Genomic DNA, 21,573 nt, shown 5'->3' on the forward strand with positions numbered 1-21,573 from the left:
GCGGCATAAGTGTGTGTAGCATGGACAGTCTGGACAGCGTTACCTTCGCAGGTCTTCCCTTGGGACCTGTAACCCTGCTTACAGACACAGTCGCTGGGTGCTGTGCTGCCGGGTTGGGAGGTGTGGTGCTGGTCAGGACACAGCAGGCAGGTACTCAGGCCTCCTGGAGTGCCCTCTGGTTTGTAGGTTCCAGGTGGGCACGCTGTAAAGAGGAGACAGAGACAAAACACTTGGTGATAGACTAAACACACCTAGAAAAGTAATTTGTTGCATGTAAAAGGACTGATCACACACACGTAAATACTGTATACATACGCCAGCACAAAAATCAATCCACGAGCAAATGCCGAGATCTCTGAACTGTGTTATAGTCCTGTTGACTTAGCAGTTCTGCTTTGTGTTAGAAGCATCTGCGGCTGATCAGCCAAGTCAGGAAGCTGTCTGGTTATTGAGCTAGTGAGCTTGTTTTCAAACATTCCTCCATCTACAGATGTAGGATCTTAATTTGATCACCTTGTTGCAGAATACATGTTTTACTGCATTTGATGTTTAAAAAGGCTTCTGAAGTTTGTAATTTCCACTTTGAAATTTCCGACTTGATTTGTCCCTTACAAAAATATATCAACCCCTACAAAAATGGCCATTAATTACAACCCACGTAATAATTCACATTTCCTGTTGGTGGAAGATTATATTCCTGCTGTAGCAAACTGGTTAAAATTAAGATACTACATCTGTACTGTACACAATAAATCATCCTCACAGAAAAGGACGGCCATCTCAATGCATCCCTTGTGTTACAGACCAGTTAACTCTTCATAAAGTAAATAAATTGAGAGAAATAATCGTGACCTCTCACTGTAATGGAATGGGCTACTTTCCATACTCAATCAACACTAATCAAACCAATGGCACACTGCATGGATTTAACAATAACATTTTGCAATATACAGTGCCTTCGGAAAGTATTCAGACCCCTTGACTTTTTCCACATTTTGGTACAGTAGGTTACATTTTGGTAGCCTTATTCAAAAATTGTTCAATTGTTTTTTTCCCTCATCAATCTACACACAACACCCCATAACAACAAAGAAAAAGCAGGATTTTAGAAATGTTTACTAATTTATAACAAAAAAACTGTGGCCTCCCAAGTGGTACAGACAAAACAAATGGAAAATGAAAAGTGGATCGGCAGTGGCTAGAGCAAGAGTGATATCATTGATGTATACAGAGAAAAGAGACTGCCCAAGAATTGAACCCTGTTGCACACCCACAGAGACTGCCAGAGTTCCGGACAACAGGCCCTCCGATTTGACAAACTGAACTATATCTGAAGTAGTTGGTGAACCAGGCAAGGCAGTCCTTTGAGAAACCAAGGCTGTTGAGTCTGCCAATAAGAATGCGGTGATTGACAGAGTCGAAGCCTTGGCGAGGTCGATGAAGACATTGTTGTCATGGCTGTGTGCTTAGGGTCGTGGTCCTATTGGAAGGTGAACCTACGCCCCAGTCTGAGGTCCTTAGTGCTCTAGAACAGGTTTTCATTAAAGATTTCTCTGTACTTTGCTCCCTTCATCTTTCCTGCTGCTGAAAAACATCCCCACAGCATGATGCTGCCACCACCATTATTCACTGTAGGGATAGTGCCAGGTTTCTTCTTGGCATTCAGGCCAAATAGTTCAATCTTGGTTTTATCAGACCAGAGAATCTTGTTTCTCATGGTCTGAGAGTATTTAGGTGCCTTTTGACAAACTCCAACTCCAAGCAAATTCCAAGAGTTCAGTTTGTCAAATCGGAGGGACTGTTGTCCAGAACTCTGGCAGTCTCTATGGGGGTGCCACAGGGTTCAATTCTCGGGCCAACTCTTTTCTCTGTATTTTGCTGTCATTTGCCATTTACTGAGGAGTGGCTTCCGTCTGGCCACTTTACCATAAAGGCCTGATTGGTGGAGTGCTGCAGAGATGGTTGTCCTTCTGGAAGGTTCTCCCATCTTCACAGAGGAACTCAAGGCCCTTCTCCCCCGATTGCTCAGTTTGGCTGGGCGGCAAGCTCTAGGGAGAGTATTGGCGGTTCCAAACTTCTTCCATTTAATAATGATGGAGGGCACTGTGTTCTTTGGGACCTTCGATGCTGCAGAAATTTGTGCCTCGACACAATCCTGTCTGGACAATTCCTTTGACCTCATAGCTTGGTAAAAAAATAAAAAAGATTTAACCTTTATTTAACTAGGCAAGTCAGTCAAGAACAAATTCTTATTTATACTGACGGCCTACAGAGGCCAAACCCGGACGACGCTGGGCCAATTGTGCGCCGCTCTATGGGACTCCCAATCAAGGCCGGTTGTGATACATCCTGGATTCGAACCAGGGTGTCTGTAGTGACGCCTCTAGCACTAAGATGCAGTGCCGTAGATCACTGTACCATGCACTGTCATGCACTGTTAATTGTCAACTGTGGGACATTATAGACAGGTGTGTGCTTTTCCAAAATGTGTCCAATCAATTGAATTTACCACAAGTGGACTCCAATCAAGTTTTAGAAACATCTCATGGATGATCAATGGAAACAGGAAGCACCTGAGCTCAATTTTGAGTCTCAAAGCAAAGGGTCTGAATAATTACGTAAATAAGGTTTTTATGTTTTTTATTTGTAATACATTTTCAAAAATGTCTAAAAAACTGGTTTTCTATTTGTCATTGCGGGGTTACTGTGTGTAGATTGCTGAGGATTATATTTAAAAAATATATATATATTTTCGAATAAAGCTGTAATGTAACAAAATGTGGGACAAGTCAAAGGATCTGAACACTTTCCGACCGAAGGCACCGTATACAGAACACAGTTATCAAGAGGGCTAGACTGTCTAGGTAGACTGTCTAAGTCTAGGTATGGGCAAAGGACAGAAAACACTGAGGTAGCTTGTAACCAGAAAATACAGTACAGTGAGTGTTATAAAGAATCCATGGTGTTGATCTGACCATGTGGTGTTAAAACGTAAATAACTCCCCAACACTCCAGGGTTTCCTTTCCAGGGTTCTTTTCGTGCCAAGATACCAGCAGCTGCAGTCTCCCCCCCTCTCTCTCTCTCTGTTTGTTTCTCTCCTCCACTCTTTCCCCCCCCCTCTCTCTCTCTCTCTCTCTCTCTCTCTCTCTCTCTCTCTCTCTCTCTCCTCTCCTCCACTCTTTCTTTCCTTCCCCCCCTCTCTCATTCTCTCTCTTTGTCTCCCATCTTTCTCTCCCTCCCCCTCTTTCTCCCCTCTCTCTCTCCCCCAACCTCTCTCTCTCTCTCATGCCCTGGTGTTGTGCCCTGGGCATCGCCCGGGAATGGATCCTCCATTCCAACACACACTCATTCCCCACCTAAACACACCAGGGTCAGCCAAGTGCCACTAACCAGCCACCCGACCAGCAGCCGGGCACAGCCTGGAACAGCCCCCTCGCTCTCACCCACATCAAATGTGTGGACTATGTGGTTCTAACTAACTGCTCTGCTGCTATTTAATGTGTGTGTGTGTGTGTGTGTGTGCGTGTGTGTGTGTGTGTGTGTGTGTGTGTGTGTGTGTGTGCGCGTGTGTGATCTGACAACTGAAGTAGCCCATACACACTCCATAATATCCACCTTCTCTGAAGTCAGAGGTCAGACAGGCCTTACATAAGCAAGCAGCAGAATGTCTGGATGTCTTCTCACTTTGAGGCTCCTGGAACCCCTTTTACAGCCTCCATTTAAAATTTACAGGGAGCCCGGTTATTTATATGTGAATAATATTTCACTTGTAGTGAAACAGTGGAAATACTGTTTTAAAGTTTCATTTTAATTCCTGGACTGGAAACTTGGTCTGGGCTGGCTGGTCGGCTGGCTCAGGTGGACACCGGGGTTACTAACAGACTTGGGCTCGTATTCCTACAGCATCTCAACACAGGAGAGCTAATCTAGGATCAATTACATTATGAAGAACAGACAGAAGGACCTGATCTTAGATCAGCACTCCAACTCTGAGACGCTTTGTGGATTTGGGCCCTGGAATCTTCTCTACAGGGGGAGAGTACAGAGGAACCAGACCTGCCTCTCACTGAGACACACACTGTGTGCTGGGAGCGAGGGAGAGGGAGGGAAAGAGAAGGAGGGATGGATAGAGGGAGAAGAAGAATGAGAGAAAGGTAGACTAATGACTCTGAGAACGCCGAAATGAACGACGGTGTTGGAAAGAGAATGTTGTGAACTTCCAAAATGTGTACCAGCAAAGCGTACCAGTGATACACGATCCTACATGTGTATCGGATGAACTGAATGGGTCTCCATCCTTTCATGAGTTATGTTCAGAAATACCATGAACTGACCTTTGCCAAGAAGACCAACTGATAGTGGATTTGAGACTGGAAAAGACTGACGAAAACCCTAAAAGTATATCAATAGCAAGAACCATGCAACACATCTGCTTCAGGCTGCAATGACCCACAAAGAGAGTGCTTTATATCTCCAAGGGACAAATCCACTGTCTGACTCCTATCTATACCCTCCATTTGGGCAGGAAGTGGGCCGTCACGGGTCCAGTCCAGATGATCTGTACATCGGAGAGAGTACGCCCAGGCAAAGGCTAAAATACCCTCACGGAGTGGAGCAGAATGGACCAACACTAGGGACTAATTGAAGTAGAAAAAAACGATGTGGAGCAGGAGAAGGAGAGCCGCTGCTCTACCAGCCAGCTGCGTGTCACATAACTCCTGGGTAATGAGCTTCAAACCCTCTTCCTCCCGGAAACCCCAGAATGGAGGAGGAGGAAGACAATTACAGAGTGAGTCCCTCTCTTTCTCAGGGTCTGTGACCTCGCTCTCTCTGCTGCCTGAAATAAAACACACTTACTAAATCAGTTTGGTCAGGCTGAGTGAGAGTGTTATGTACTTGAGTGAAGACCCAAAAGCGGTTTTAACAGAAAACAGAGTTCTTTAATGAAAAAACAGGAATGGCATAAATCCTCTTCCAACGTTGTCAATGGAACAAAAGAACGTTAGTATAATGCAGGATGCACCTGCCAGGCAGACTCCGACAGGATAGGACAAGGTGGAAGCAAACGAGACGACAGCTTGCTTCTGGCATGAAAAACACAAACGAGAATCAGACACTGAAAGTAGCAGGAACAGAGAGAGAAATAGAGACCTAATCAGAGGGGAAGAGAGAACAGGTGAGAAAGAGTGAATGAGCTAGTTAGGGGAGATGTAGAACAGCTGAAGAATGAGAGACAGAGAAGGTAACCTAAAAAGACCAGCAGAGAGAGACAGAGTGAAGAGAAAGGACAGGAACAGACATAACAAGACATGACAGTACCCCCCACTCACCGAGCGCCTCCTGGCGCACTCGAGGAGGAAACCTGGCGGCAACGGAGGAAATCATCGATCAGCGAACGGTCCAGCACGTCCCGAGAGGGAACCCAACTCCTCTCCTCAGGACCGTACCCCTCCCAATCCACTAGGTACTGATGACCACGGCCCCGAGGGCGCATGTCCAAAATCTTACGAACCCTGTAGATGGGTGCGCCCTCGACAAGGATGGGGGGAGGGACGAGCGGGGGCGCGAAGAACGGGCTTAACACAGGAGACATGGAAGACCGGGTGAACGCGACGAAGATAGCGCGGGAGAAGAAGTCGCACTGCGACAGGATTAATGACCTGAGAAATACGGAACGGACCAATGAACCATGGGGCCAACTTGCGAGAAGCTGTCTTAAGGGGAAGGTTCTGAGTGGAGAGCCATACTCTCTGACCGCAACAATATCTAGGACTCTTGGTCCTACGCTTATTAGCGGCCCTCACAGTCTGCGCCCTATTACGGCAAAGTGCCGACCTGACCCCCTTCCAGGTGCGCTCGCAACGCTGGACAAAAGCCTGAGCGGAGGGGACGCAGGACTCGGCGAGCTGAGATGAGAACAGCGGAGGCTGGTACCCGAGGCTACTCTGAAAAGGAGATAGACCGGTAGCAGACGAGGGAAGCGAGTTGTGGGCGTACTCTGCCCAGGGGAGCTGTTCTGACCAAGACGCAGGGTTACGAAAAGAAAGACTGCGTAAAATGCGACCAACAGTCTGATTGGCCCGTTCGGCTTGACCGTTAGACTGGGGATGAAAGCCGGACGAGAGACTGACGGAAGCCCCAATCAAACGGCAAAACTCCCTCCAAAATTGAGACGTGAACTGCGGACCTCTGTCGGAAACGACGTCAGACGGAAGGCCATGAATTCGGAAAACATTCTCGATAATGATCTGAGCCGTCTCCTTAGCAGAAGGGAGCTTAGCGAGAGGAATGAAATGAGCCGCCTTAGAGAATCTATCGACAACCGTAAGAATAACTGTCTTCCCCGCTGATGAAGGCAGTCCGGTGATAAAATCTAAAGCGATGTGAGACCACGGTCGAGAGGGAATGGGAAGCGGTCTGAGACGGCCGGCAGGAGGAGAGTTCCCAGATTTAGTCTGCGCGCAGACCGAACAAGCGGCGACAAATCGACGCGCGTCACGTTCCCGAGTGGGCCACCAGAAACGCTGGCGAATGGAAGCGAGCGTACCCGAACGCCGGGGTGGCCGGCTAACTTGGCAGAGTGGGCCCACTGAAGAACGGCCGGACGAGTAGGAACGGGAACGAACAGAAGGTTCCTAGGACAAGCTCGCGGCGACGGAGTGTGAGCGAGTGCTTGCTTTACCTGCCTCTCAATTCCCCAGACAGTCAACCCGACAACACGCCCCTCAGGGAGAATCCCCTCGGGGTCGGTGGAGACCTCAGAAGAACTGAAGAGACGAGATAAAGCATCAGGCTTGGTGTTTTTGAGCCCGGACGATAAGAAATAACAAACTCGAAACGAGCGAAAAACAGAGCCCAACGAGCCTGACGCGCATTAAGTCATTTGGCTGAACGGATGTACTCAAGGTTCCTATGGTCAGTCCAAACGACAAAAGGAACGGTCGCCCCCTCCAACCACTGTCGCCATTCGCCTAGGGCTAAGCGGATGGCGAGCAGTTCGCGATTACCAACATCATAGTTACGTTCTGACGGCGATAAGCGATGAGAGAAAAACGCGCAAGGATGGACCTTGCCGTCAGAGAGAGAGCGCTGAGAAAGAATGGCTCCCACGCCCACCTCTGACGCGTCAACCTCAACAACAAACTGACTAGAGATGTCAGGTGTAACAAGAATAGGTGCGGATGTAAAACGATTCTTAAGAAGATCAAAAGCTCCCTGGGCGGAAACGGACCACTTAAAGGACGTCTTAACAGAAGTAAGGGCTGTGAGGGGAGCTGCCACCTGACCGAAATTACGGATGAAACGACGATAGAAATTAGCGAAGCCCAGAAAGCGCTGCAGCTCGACGCGTGACTTAGGAACGGGCCAATCAATGACAGCCTGGACCTTAGCGGGATCCATCTTAATGCCCTCAGCAGAAATAACGGAACCGAGAAAAGGGACAGAGGCGGCATGAAAAGTGCACTTCTCAGCCTTCACATAAAGACAGTTCTCCAAAAGGCGCTGGAGGACGCGTCGCACGTGCTGAACATGAATCGAGAGAGACGGTGAAAAAATCAGGATATCGTCCATGTAAACGAAAACAAAAATGTTCAGCATGTCTCTCAGGACGTCGTTAACTAGTGCCTGAAAGACAGCTGGAGCGTTAACGAGGCCGAAAGGAAGAACCCGGTATTCAAAGTGCCCTAACGGAGTGTTAAACGCCGTCTTCCACTCGTCCCCCTCCCTGATGCGCACGAGATGGTAGGCGTTACGAAGGTCCAATTTGGTGAAAAACCTGGCTCCCTGCAGGATCTCGAAGGCTGAAGACATAAGAGGAAGCGGATAACGATTCTTAACTGTTATGTCATTCAGCCCTCGATAATCCACGCATGGGCGCAGGGACCCGTCCTTCTTCTGAACAAAAAAAAACCCCGCTCCGGCGGGAGAGGAGGAGGAGACTATGGTACCGGCGTCGAGCGAAACCGACAAATAATCCTCGAGAGCCTTACGTTCGGGAGCCGACAGAGAGTATAATCTACCCCGGGGGAGTAGTTCCCGGAAGGAGATCAATACTACAGTCATACGACCGGTGTGGAGGGAGAGAAGTGGCCTTGGAACGACTGAACACCGTGCGCAGATCGTGATACTCCTCCGGCACCCCTGTCAAATCGCCAGGCTCCTCCTGTGAAGAAGAGACAGAGGAAACAGGAGGGATAGCAGACATTAAACAGGTCACATGACAAGAAACATTCCAGGATAGGATAGTATTACTAGACCAATTAATAGAAGGGTTATGGCGCACTAGCCAGGGATGACCCAAAACAACAGGTGTAAAAGGTGAACGAAAAATTAAAAAAGAAATGGTTTCGCTATGATTACCAGAGACAGTGAGGGTTAAAGGCAGCGTCTCACGCTGAATCTTGGGGAGAGAACTACCATCTAAAGCGAACAAGGCCGTGGGCTCCCCTAACTGTCTGAGAGGAATGTCATGTTCCCGAGCCCAGGTCTCGTCCTTAAAACAGCCCTCCGCCCCAGAGTCTATCAAGGCACTGCAGGAAGCAGATGAACCGGGCCAGCGGAGATGGACCGGAAAGGTAGTGCGTGATCCAGAAGGAGAGGCCTGAGTAGTTGCGCTCACCAGTAGCCCTCCCCTTACTGATGAGCTCTGGCTTTTACTGGACATGAGGTGACAAAATGACCAGCGGAGCCGCAGTAGAGACAGAGGCGATTGGTGATTCTCCGTTCCTTCTCCTTGGCCGAGATGCGGATACCCCCAGCTGCATAGGCTCAGCATCCGAGCCGGCGGAGGAGGGTGGCAGTGATGCGGCAGGTGGCAGTGATGTGGAGAGGGGAGCAACGGAGAACGCGAGCTCCTTTCCACGAGCTCGGCGACGAAGATCAAACCGTCGCTCTATGCGAATAGCGAGAGCTATTAAGGAGTCCAGACTGGAAGGAACCTCCCGGGAGAGGATCTCATCCTTAACCTCGACGAGGAGACCCTCAAGAAAACGAGCGAGCAAAGCCGGCTCGTTCCAGTCACTAGAGGCAGCGAGAGTGCGAAACTCAATAGAATAATCCGTTATGGATCGATTCCCCTGACATAGGGAAGACAGGGCCCTGGAAGCCTCCTCCCCAAAAACAGAACGGTCAAAAACCCGTATCATCTCCTCCTTAAAGTCCTGGTACTGGTTAATACACTCAGCCCTCGCCTCCCAGATTGCCGTGCCCCACTCACGCGCCCGTCCGGTAAGGAGAGAAATGACGTAGGCGATGCGGGCTGCGCTCCTGGAGTAAGTGTTGGGCTGGAGAGAGAACACCACATCACACTGAGTGAGGAATGAGCGGCACTCAGTGGGCTCCCCAGAGTAACAGGGCGGGTTGTTGATCCTGGGCTCCGGAGACTCGGAAACCCTGGAAGTGGGCGGTGGATCGAGGTGGAGTTGGTGAACCCGTCTTGTGAGGTCGGAGACTTGGACGGCCAGGGTCTCAACGGCATGTCGAGCAGCAGACAATTCCTCCTCGTGTCTGCCTAGCATCGCTCCCTGGATCTCGACGGCGGAGTGAAAAGGGTCCGGAGCCGCTGGGTCCATTCTTGGTCTGATTCTTCTGTTATGTACTTGAGTGAAGACCCAAAAGCGGTTTTAACAGAAAACAGAGTTCTTTAATGAAAAAACAGGAATGGCATAAATCCTCTTCCAACGTTGTCAATGGAACAAAAGAACGTTAGTATAATGCAGGATGCACCTGCCAGGCAGACTCCGACAGGATAGGACAAGGTGGAAGCAAACGAGACGACAGCTTGCTTCTGGCATGAAAAACACAAACGAGAATCAGACACTGAAAGTAGCAGGAACAGAGAGAGAAATAGAGACCTAATCAGAGGGGGAAGAGAGAACAGGTGAGAAAGAGTGAATGAGCTAGTTAGGGGAGATGTAGAACAGCTGAAGAATGAGAGACAGAGAAGGTAACCTAAAAAGACCAGCAGAGAGAGACAGAGTGAAGAGAAAGGACAGGAACAGACATAACAAGACATGACAGAGAGAGAGTGTTGTGAGTGTTTAACCCTGACGGAGATGAGGATTCAGATGATAGTGTTAGTTGAAAGCTCAGAGCTTTTGCTTTCCTACTTTAGCCTGCCATTTAAATGTCTGAAACACGAATGATGTCCCCACAGAAAGAGGAAAGGGCGTAGGTTTCGGGGTCAATATAAACGAAAATGTGTGCGAGACGTCAATACTCAAGCGCACGGAGACATAGGATGTCGGGAGGACTTACAGTAATTGTCCATCACTTTTAGCACAGTAACATACAGTACCAGACAGCTTCGTCTCCCTCACTTCTTCCTCATAAAATGACGAAGTGAGTCATTTCGACTGGCCCGCGAACCAACCACAGGAGCCAAAGAGGTCTCTCAAGAAGCCAAAAGGAGTCGCTATCACACGGGAATCTTCTTTATCTCTGGAGACCGTCGCGAGCCTGTCTTCGATTAGTGGGATCGAAACAGACAAACGGAAACCCTGAAAGTGAATCCTGAAGAATACCCAGCACATCTGCACATCTCTGTTCCCACCCGACAGACAGCATCATTTCTATCTCTGACTGACAGATTCGCTGAGTCTAACAAATCCCTCTGTGCCTCTTCCTTAGTTCATCTTTCTCTTCCCATGTGGGGGGAAAAAAGGGGGAACAAACTGCATAAATCACAGTTATTTTGTTTGTTCTCTGAAAATTGCCATAGCTATCCTTTTAAGTCTAGATAAAATAGGAAACCTATCTTAAACTAAATATCTACTGTACTGATGTGCAGACGCAATGCCTGTGGTCCTCCTTTGTAAATGGGTGTGCGCTGTAGCCTAAAGCCTACTGTACGCCTTTTCTCTTCTAAAGACTAACAATTGAGACAGAACAAGTCAAACACACATCTGAACGGTCTCTAACTCTGGACCGCAGACACACCACTTGTGGCCAGACAAGGCCTCGTGTTGTGATTCTGTTGGGTGGGTTTTAAATCCCTGTGTTTTTAAAAGAGAAAACAACGTTCACACGCAAGGACACTTTCTGTTCTTAACAATAACATGACTTCACATGCCTTAAGACCGCAACCGACACTAAAAATGTCCAGTTAGCTGGGGCTAAAAAAAATTAAATTCACAAAGACCAAGGAACTGTAGCTACATGATAACATATTATACACCTCAATGTGACATATTGTCTCGAGGTCAACGGAGGAGTTCATGTCAAAAAAGGCAACTGATACCGTGGACAAATTTAGTTTGAGTATCCAGCAAATTTAGTTTGAGTATCCACACACACACACACACACACACACACACACACACACACACACACACACACACACACACACACACACACACACACACACACACACACACACACACACACACCACACACCTTCAGTCCCGAATCACTGAGCCCTCTGTCATCTTTCTCAGTCACCCTTAAGTTATTAACCGTGACACCATGGCCACCACCGGTTTCCATGACAACAGCACACACACACACACACAGCATTCCCTAATCATACAAAGGCCTTGTGGAATTCCGAGGCTATAGCCTAAGTCACAGAAAACCATAGAGCTGTAATGTACCACTGATATGAGGACTGGTGTCCAGCTGCCCAGATGTCTGGGGAAGGGGGGATACAGCGGCCCATCTGGCCAGGAACCTGGGGGGGGTCTGGGGGGAGACTTTCATGGGAAAACCCCTCCCCAGATGTCTCTCTGGATCCTCCAGACTGGTGTCCTGGATGGGAACTGTCGTCCAAGTCTGTCTTTCCTTCCCTGTTTAGCTGCTTACTGCATCTCATCCCCATAGAAATCTGAGTTTACCCAAATTGCTACATACCTCTGGTGTATTTTCTTGCACATTATGGTTGCGTCCCAAATAGAACCCAATTCCATATGTTGTGCACTACCTTCGACCAGGGCTTTGGAGATGCAGACTATACACTCAAAAAAAAGATGCTGTCTAGAACCTGAAAGGGTTCTGCGGCTGTCCCTATAGGAGAGCCCTTTGAAGAACCCTTTTCTACAGGAGGAACCTTTCTGGTTCCAGGTAGAACCCTTTTGGGTTCCAAGTAGAATTGTTTCTACAGAAAGCTCTACATGGAACCTAAAAGGCTTCTCACATGGGGACAGCAGAAAAACCCTTTTTTGTTTCCAGCTTCTTCAAGTTAGTCCAAGAAAACAAAGCAAACACCCACCAAAATAACAGCAAAAACACAGGTTTTTCTTGTTCCTAGAAGATTAGTTGCACAATGGGTCAAGTTGACTTCAGAGATGGCTGTCAACTGACAAATACATGAATAACAAAATAATAATTACCCAATCAACACTCATAACTCCCTTTTGTTGCCACTATTCATATTCCCATGAACCTCATATTTTCCAAGTGCTTTCATGACTGTTTCTCTCTCTCACACACACAGACATACACACACACACACACACACACGCACAAACGCACACACGCACACACGCACACACACACACACACACACACACACACGCACACACACACACACACACACACACACACACACACACACACACACACACACACACACACACACACACACACACACACACACACACACACACACACACACACACACACACACACACGCACACACACACAGAGTAGCTATAATGACACGTTTACCTGGTGGGCCAGTGGCGTTCACAGGCCTTTCCACTAATCACTCCCGCTGACAGAACAGAGAACACAGCAGCAGCAGCTGTAGGCCTCTAATACATTAGACAGTGTTAACAACGAGAGGGGTTAACTAACTAACAGATAAAGTACATGGACGCTTAGAGGACGCTATACATCATCCAACACTTACGGTTCAACCACATACATACGCATCATACAGACACACATACAAATATACACACACTTATTCCACTGAGGAACATTACTGTTTTAAGAGTAGACAGACCAGGGTGTCAGGAATGGACAGGGGGTTGAGGTGGGGGATGGTGGAGGGTTCGCAGTTCAGGCAGTGGAGCTGTGTTCACTCATATGGGTCCTGGTTTGGACTGATAGCTGAAAGTGAGGGAAAGAGTGTAAGAGTGTATGAGAGAGCGAGATAAAGAGGGAAATATATACACTACTCAAAAAAATAAAGGGAACACTTAAACAACACAATGTAACTCCAAGTCAATCACACTTCTGTGAAATCAAACTGTCCACTTTGGAAGCAACACTGATTGACAATTTCACATGCTGTTGTGCAAATGGAATAGACAACAGGTAGAAATTCTAGGTAATTAGCAAGACACCCTCAATAAAGGAGTGGTTCTGCAGGTGATAACCACAGACCACTTCTCAGTTCCTATACTTCTTGGCGGATGTTTTGGTCACTTTTGAATGCTGGCTGTGCTTTCACTCTAGTGGTAGCATGAGACGGAGTCTACACCCACACAAGTGGCTCTGGTAGTGCAGCTCATCCAGGATGGCACATCAATGCGAGCTGTGGTAAGAAGGTTTGCTGTGTCTGTCAGCGTAGTGTCCAGAGCATGGAGGCGCTACCAGGAGACAGGCCAGTACATCAGGAGATGTGGAGGAGGCCGTAGGAGGGCAACAACCCAGCAGCAGGACCGCTACCTCCGCCTTTGTGCAAGGAGGAGCAGGTGGAGCACTGCCAGAGCCCTGCAAAATGACCTCCAGCAGGCTACAAATGTGCATGTGAATGCTCAAACGGTCAGAAACAGACTCCATGAGGGTGGTATGAGGGCCCGATGTCCACAGGTGGGGGTTGTGCTTACAGCCCAACACCGTGCAGGACGTTTGGCATTTGCCACTGATGGGCAAATTTGTCACTGGCGCCCTGTGCTCTTCACAGATGAAAGCAGGTTCACACTGAGCACATGTGACAGACGTGACAGTCTGGAGACGCCATGGAGAACGTTCTGCTGCCTGCAACATCGTCCAGCATGACCGGTTTGGCGGTGGGTCAGTCATGGTGTGGGGTGGCATTTCTTTGGGGGGCCTCACAGCCCTCCATGTGCTCGTCAGAGGTAGCCTGACTGCCATTAGGTACAGAGATGAGATCCTCAGACCCCTTGTGAGACTATATGCTGGTGCGGTTGGCCCTGGGTTCCTCCTAATGCAAGACAATGCTAGACCTCATGTGGCTGGAGTGTGTCAGCAGTTCCTGCAAGAGGAAGGCATTGATGCTATGGACTGGCCCGCCCGTTCCCCAGACCTGAATCCAATTGAGCACATCTGGGACATCATGTCTCACTCCATCCACCAACGCCACGTTGCACCACAGACTGCCCAGGAGTTGTAGGGAGGTCATACAGGCACGTGGAGGCCACACACTACTGAGCCTCATTTTGACTTGTTTGAAGGACATTACATCAAAGTTGGATCAGCCTGTAGTGTGGTTTTCCACTTTAATTTTGAGTGTGACTCCAAATCCAGACCTCCATGGGTTAATAAATTTGATTTCCATTGATAATTGTTGTGTGATTTTGTTGTCAGCACATTCAACTATGTAAAGAAAAAAGTATTTAATAAGAATATTTTATTCATTCAGATCTAGGATGTGTTATTTTAGTGTTCCTTTTATTTTTTTGAGCAGTGTATATATATACACAGTGGGGCAAAAAAGTATTTAGTCAGCCACCAATTGTGCAAGTTCTCCCACTTAAAAATATGAGATAGGCCTGTAATTTTCATCATAGGTACACTTCCACTATGACAGACAAAATGAGAAGGAAAAAAATCCATAAAATGACATTGTAGGATTTTTAATGAATTTATTTGCAAATTATGGTGGAAAATAAGTATTTGGTCAATAACAAAAGTTAATCTCAATACTTTGTTATATACTCTTTGTTGGCAATGACAGAGGTCAAACGTTTTCTGTAAGTCTTCACAAGGTTTTCACACACTGTTGCTGGTATTTTGGCCCATTCCTCCATGCAGATCTCCTCTAGAGCAATGATGTTTTGGGGCTGTTGCTGGGCAACACGGACTTTCAACTCCCTCCAAAGATTTTCTATGGGGTTGAGATCTGGAGACTGGCTAGGCCACTCCAGGACCTTGAAATGCTTTTTATGAAACCACTCCTTATATTTTGGTTTCATCTGACCATATGACAGTCTCCCAATCTTCTTCTGGATCATCCAAATGCTCTCTAGCAAACTTCAGACGGGCGTGGACATGTACTGGCTTAAGCAGGGGGACACGTCTGGCACTGCAGGATTTGAGTCCCTGGCGGCGTAGTGTGTTACTGATGGTAGGCTTTGTTACTTTGGTCCCAGCTCTCTGCAGGTCATTCACTAGGTCCCCCCATGTGGTTCTGGGATTTTTGCTCAACGTTCTTGTGATCATTTTGACCCCACGGGGTGAGATCTTGCGTGGAGCCCCAGATCGAGGGAGATTATCAGTGGTCTTGTATGTCTTCCATTTCCTAATAACTGCTCCCACAGTTGATTTCTTCAAACCAAGCTGCTATTGCAGATTCAGTCTTCCCAGTCTGGTGCAGGTCTACAATTTTGTTTCTGGTGTCCTTTGACAGCTCTTTGGTCTTGGCCATAGTGGAGTTTGGAGTGTGACTGTTTGAGGTTGTGGACAGGGGTCTTTTATACTGATAACAAGTTCCAACAGGTGGCATTAATACAGGTAACGAGTGGAGGACAGAGGAGCCTCTTAAAGAAGAAGTTACAGGTCTGTGAGAGCCATAAATCTTGCTTGTTTGTAGGTGACCAAATACTTATTTTCCACCATAATTTGCAAATAAATTCATAAAAATCCTACAATGTGAGTTTCTGGATTTTTTTTCTTCTCATTTTGTCTGTCATAGTTGAAGTGTACCTATGATGAACATTACAGGCCTCTCTCATCCTTTTAAGTGGGAGAACTTGCACAATTGGTGGCTGACTAAATACTTTTTTTGCCCCACTGTATATATATATATATATATATATATATATATATATATATATATATAGAGAGAGAGAGAGAGAGGGGCCCTTGTTCCAGAGTACAGCTGCAGACTTCCTGAACCCCCCCGTCCCATCCCGTCCCCATTCAGACCCCTGCCCCTGAGCCTCAGACAGAGCATGTGCCCCCTCTTCATCACCTCTCCCTGCAGGACCTAACGCTGGACAGACCACAAAACACCCTGACACCCAGACATTAACACAACGCCTACTGAGAGATGGGGCCAATGCTAAAGGAGAGGAGAGAGGGGAGGAGGGAGAGGAGAGAGAGACAGAGAGGGATAGAGACAGAGAGGGATAGAGTCCGAGGCGCTCAGACAAAAAGAGGTCATACAAAAAAGAGTCAGAAAGGGCATACGTGTGTGTGTGTGTGTGTGTGTGTGTGTGTGTGTGTGTGTGTGTGTGTGTGTGTGTGTGTGTGTGTGTGTGTGTGTGTGTGTGTGTGTGTGTGTGTGTGTGTGTGTATGTGTGTCTGTGTCAGACATCTTTTGTTATGAGCAGGCAGATATATCAGATATATCTTGATTTTATTTTAGGAAATCTGTTCCCAAATATTCCCAAGCATAATAGGCTGCATTTACACAAGCAGCACAATTCTGATCTTATTTACATTAATTGGTATTTTGAACGATCACATCAAATATTTTTCTGAGCTGATATGATTGGTGAAAATACCAAATTAGTGAGAAAAGTAAGCCTGTGTAAACGCAGCCATAGAGAGACATACTGTATGTGATCGTGTCCCAATCTAATCAAGGTTTGAAAAATGTATTTGGGCTTCATGTGGTCAATTATTTGTAATTATGTTCTGCCCACGGCCGTATATTGTTGGGGACCCCTGGTCTAGCGTGTTTATTGTGAGTGTGTGTCTAGCGTGTGTCTGTGTGTGTGTAGCATGCCTGTCTCTGTCTTCGCCTTCTGAGTATGTGTGTTGTCACTGTGCCCTTGTATGGTAGGCCTCTGGGCAGCCCCCAGGAAGAGGAATTAGAGCACATTTAACAAAGGGTGTTTCTACTCGGTGTAATGGCTACTTACACAGAGTAGGGGGAGGGGGGGGGGGGACAAGGAGTGGATGGAGGTGTGTTAATGATGAGCAGTTAGCCTGTGCCTAATGCTACTGGCAGTTTCACGGCTGCTCGTATTTCAAGCCGCCCTACACACACGCAGAACACACAAATTAGCGCACACACACACACACACACACACACACACACACACACACACACACACACACACACACACACACACACACACACACACACACACACACACACACACACACACACACAGCCTGTTTACAAAAAGAACTGCGTTTGTTTTACGGACCTTTCACCGAGTCCCTGTCCTCCATCACATTCCCTCTCTCAAAGTCATCAGTTAAAGCTTTATGGACCTACAGTATAAGGCTACACTTATACAGGCAGCCCAATTCTGATCTTTGTTCCAAGAAATGGTCTTCTGACCAACCTTTTGGCCAATATCAAATCCTTTCACATCAGATACTTTTCAGAGCTGATCTGATATCTAATTATCTAATTAGTGAAGAAAAGAGCAGAATCGAGCTGCCTGTGGGTTGTTCCACAAAACGGGTGCTTTTTGGACATGCAAACTCTTTAAGAAATCCACTTTATAACATCTCTTTATTCAGCATTGATTTGCACGGAGGATGCGTTTAGCCTACGGAAAAACACATTTTCTCATCTCAGGCAATAAAATCCTATGAAGTAAGATAATTTAACCTTACTAGTATGTAACTGCCTAACTATTTAAAATCAGGTTTGAGATAAATCCAAAATGATGTAATTGATCAAGTATCCTTGTACAATTAAATTCACATATAACATCAAACTGATAAGGTTATTGTTGGGCCTCTAACAGGGTTGACGATAACACAGCATCAAAATGACTTTAAAATGATGGTGAAACTTGGAGATATTTCTGGATTAAGTGCATTGTCGAGAAGGAACCTGCAAAGTAAGCATTTTGTTGGAGGACGTATACCATACATACTACTAATAACACTTGAAACTGAATAGGGTGTTGGGCCACCGCAAGCTACCAGAAAAGCTTCAATGTGCCTTGGCATAGATTCTACAAGTGGACCTAAACCATGGCAGGAAAATGCACACCACACCATAACACATTGTGCGTTGTAGCCATAGACAGCAAGAAAAGTAACGTCCCTTTTCCAGGACCCTGACTTTCAAAGATCATTCGTAAAAATCCAAATAACTTCACAGATCTTCATTGTAAAGGGTTTAAACACTGTTTCCCATGCTTGTTCAATGAACCATAAACAATTAATGAACATGCACCTGTGGAAATATAGTTAAGACACTAACAGCTTTAAGGCAATTAAGGTCACAGTTATGAAAACTTTGGATACTAAAGAGGCCTTTCTACTGAATCTGAAAAACACCAAAAGAAAGATGCCTATGCTCCCTGCTCATCTGCGTGAACGTGCCTTAGGCATGCTGCAAGGAGGCATGAGGACTACAGATGTGGCTAGGGCAATAAATTGCAATGTCCGTACTGTGAGACGCCTAAGAGAGCGCTACAGGGAGACAGGATGGACAGCTGATCGTCCTCGCAGTGGCAGACCACGTGTAACAACACCTACACAGGATCAGTACATCCGAACATCACACCTGTGGGACAGGTACAGGATGGCAACAACAATTGCCCGAGTTACACCAGGAACGCACAATCCCTCCATCAGTGCTCAGATTGTCCGCAATAGACTGAGAGACTTGTAGGCTTGTAGGCCTGTTGTAAGGTAGGTCCTCACCAGACATTCCCGGCAACAACGTCGTCTATGGGCACAAACCCACCATCGTTGGACCAGACAGGACTGGCAAAAAGTGCTTTTCACTGACGAGTCACGGTTTTGTCTCACCAGGGGTGATGGTCGGATTTGAGTATATCGTCGAAGGAATGAGTGTTACACCGAGGCCTGTACTCTGGAGCGGGATCAATTTGGAGATGGAGGGTACATCATGGTCTGGGGCGGTGTGTCACAACATCACCGGACTGAGCTTGTTGTCATTGCAGGCAATCTCAATGCTGTGTGTTACAGGGAAGATGTCCTCCTCCCTCAAGTGGTACCTTTCCTGCAGGCTCATCCTGACATGACCCTCCAGCATGACAACGCCACCAGCCATATTGCTGGTTCTGTGAGCTATTTACCTCAAGACAGGAATGTCAGTGTTCTGTCATGACCAGCGAAGAGCCCGGATCTCAATCCCATTGAGCACATCTGGGACCTGTTGGATCTGAGGGTGAGGGCTAGGGCCCTTCCCCACAGAAATGTCCAGGAACTTGCAGTTGCCTTGGTGGAAGAGTGGAGTAACATTTCACAGCAAGAACTGGCACATCTGGTGCAGTCCATGAGGAGGAGATGCACTGCATTACTTAATGCAGCTGGTGGCCACACCAGATACTGACGGTTACTTTTGATTTTGACTCTCCCTTTGTTCAGGGACACATTATTCAATTTCTGTTAGTCACATGTCTGTGGAACTTGTTCAGTTTATGTCTCAGTTGTTGAATCTTGTTATGTTCATACAAATATTTACACATGTTAAGTTTGCTGAAAATAAACGCAGTTGACAGTGAGAGGACGTTTCTTTTTTTGCTGAGTTTATAATCCATAGAAGGGTTTTGGAACCTCTTACCCTGGCAATTTGACTGTTTAACTCATGGGTACACTATCAATGGCTGCCAGTCCTGACTTGAATGGGAACTGCCATCTATCGATTATATTTCTATGGTTGGTTGAGGCTGTCAGTTTGCCACATTTCAAAATACTATCGCGGGAAAAACGTACAGTTTGGAAAGCAAACTGCTGAAAAGAGAACGCTAATCTGCAGAACCAATAGAAACAATCTTTTCTGAACAACTCCCAATTTTGATCGAACAGTATCTTAGATTCTGATGTCTTGTCACGTAAACGACATAGAATTGCATGAAATGCATTCATGAAAGGCCAATTGTTTTACGGACCCAGCAAAAAAGAAATCCCCATGTGTGGAAATCCTGAAAATGCCTCTGCTCAACTGTAACCTATGCCACATTTAAAATGTTATGGTTTAAGTATTAGGCTTCTATGCACCGAATCGCATCTTTGTGCCTGGATTTGTTTACAGAAAATTAGGGTGTGCCGGGAACATGGGGGGAGCTATAAAAGCCCAAAGTCCAGGGGCCTATGATTTCTTAATCTGGCCCTGACTCTATGGGAGACACAAATTCTCCCAATAACTGAAACAACTAAAGCTTGATATTGTCACACCCTAATCTGTTTCACCTGTCCTTGTGATTGTCTCCACCCCCTCCAGGTGTCGCCTATTGTCCCCAGTGTATTTATCCCCGTGTTTCCTCTGTGCCAGTTCGTCTTGTATGTTAGTCAAGTCAACCGGCGTGGTTTTTCCCCAGTACTCCGTTTGTGATTCTCTTTTCGATAGTTTTCCCGGTTTTGACCCCTGCCTGACTCTGGACTACTTTCCCGCCTGCCTGATCATCCTGCCTGTCCTGACCTTGATTCTGCCTGCCCTTTGGTACCTCTTTGACCCTTTTTCCTGTCCACAACCATTCTCTTGCCTTACCCTATTGGATGAATAAATACTGTAAGAGTCCAACCATCTGCTTCCTGTGTCTGCATCTGGGTCTCGGCTTGTGCCATGATAGATATAGAACGAATCTCTCTGCATAACTCTCAAGCCAATAACTCAGCAAATAGGCTCTGTTTCTCTCAGGGGTGATGGCGCCAGTCCAGTCTGGCATCGTCCACCCATTGACTGCTAGGGGCATCAGCCCCCTCCACAACAACAGAGCCCCCCCCCAAATAAATCTCCCCCAGTCCTCAAATAACAACAGCAACAGAAAAAAAACACAAATCTAAACCTCCAACCCATCAATTTAAGAAATGAGGAGGCCCCCTCTTGACCCTCCAACTTCTAAGTGTCCTCAGAGAATCTCAGGCATTCGCCAGGACGGTCTCCACTGCCAAAGAAAAAGAACGTTTCTTTGGACCGTCACGCCGATGTTTGTTGAGCAACTTGTTGACTTTTGGCAGTTTTTTCTTTCTTTCTGTGGACGCATTGCCATTGGTTGTTGGGGGGGTGGGGTATGGGGGGGGGTAGAGGCTCATAGTTAGGAAGAGATCCTTCATGGTAACATTTACATAACCTTAGCAGACATACGCACACACACACACAAACACGCATACAGGCAAACGCATACACACACACACACAGCTGAAGAAGTGTGTGTAGGGTGTCGTCTGACAGTGTAAACACGTGTATTGTATTGCTTCCTAAGGCAAGCTCCAGACGCCCATCTATCATATTACTTCTATAGTAGTTATTGCTTTTGTATGAATGGGCCATAGCAAGTAGTGTATGTGAATATAAGTCAAAACAGAAAAAGGGGTTTATGTCTGATCCCGGTAACATCAAAACTGACCTGGGTTCAGAATAGCTATGAGTGAAATTGCTCAATATAAAAGACAAATGTTTGGTTTACGTTGGCTAACCAAACGCAAAGCAGGTCATTGGCAAGACAATGCTACTGGTGTTAGCCAGAATCTGGATTTTCAGATTTGGGAGGCCTCAAAAG

The 21,573-nt window shown here is 46.9% G+C and overlaps 1 protein-coding gene across 4 annotated transcripts in view; it reads right to left on the bottom strand.

Moving 5' to 3' along the window:
- svep1 (sushi, von Willebrand factor type A, EGF and pentraxin domain containing 1) overlaps nucleotides 1–21,573 on the bottom strand; it is a 144,971-nt gene that overhangs the window by 69,042 nt on the left and 54,356 nt on the right. For all 4 annotated transcript variants that reach the window (XM_064940347.1, XM_064940345.1, XM_064940346.1 and 1 more), the window contains exon 4: nucleotides 44–202. In XM_064940347.1, coding sequence (XP_064796419.1) covers nucleotides 44–202 — 159 coding nt within the window. The remainder of the gene's footprint in view (nucleotides 1–43; nucleotides 203–21,573) is intronic.

Source organism: Oncorhynchus masou, chromosome 27, assembly GCF_036934945.1.
Source record: "Oncorhynchus masou masou isolate Uvic2021 chromosome 27, UVic_Omas_1.1, whole genome shotgun sequence".
Taxonomy (NCBI): Eukaryota; Metazoa; Chordata; class Actinopteri; order Salmoniformes; family Salmonidae; genus Oncorhynchus; species Oncorhynchus masou.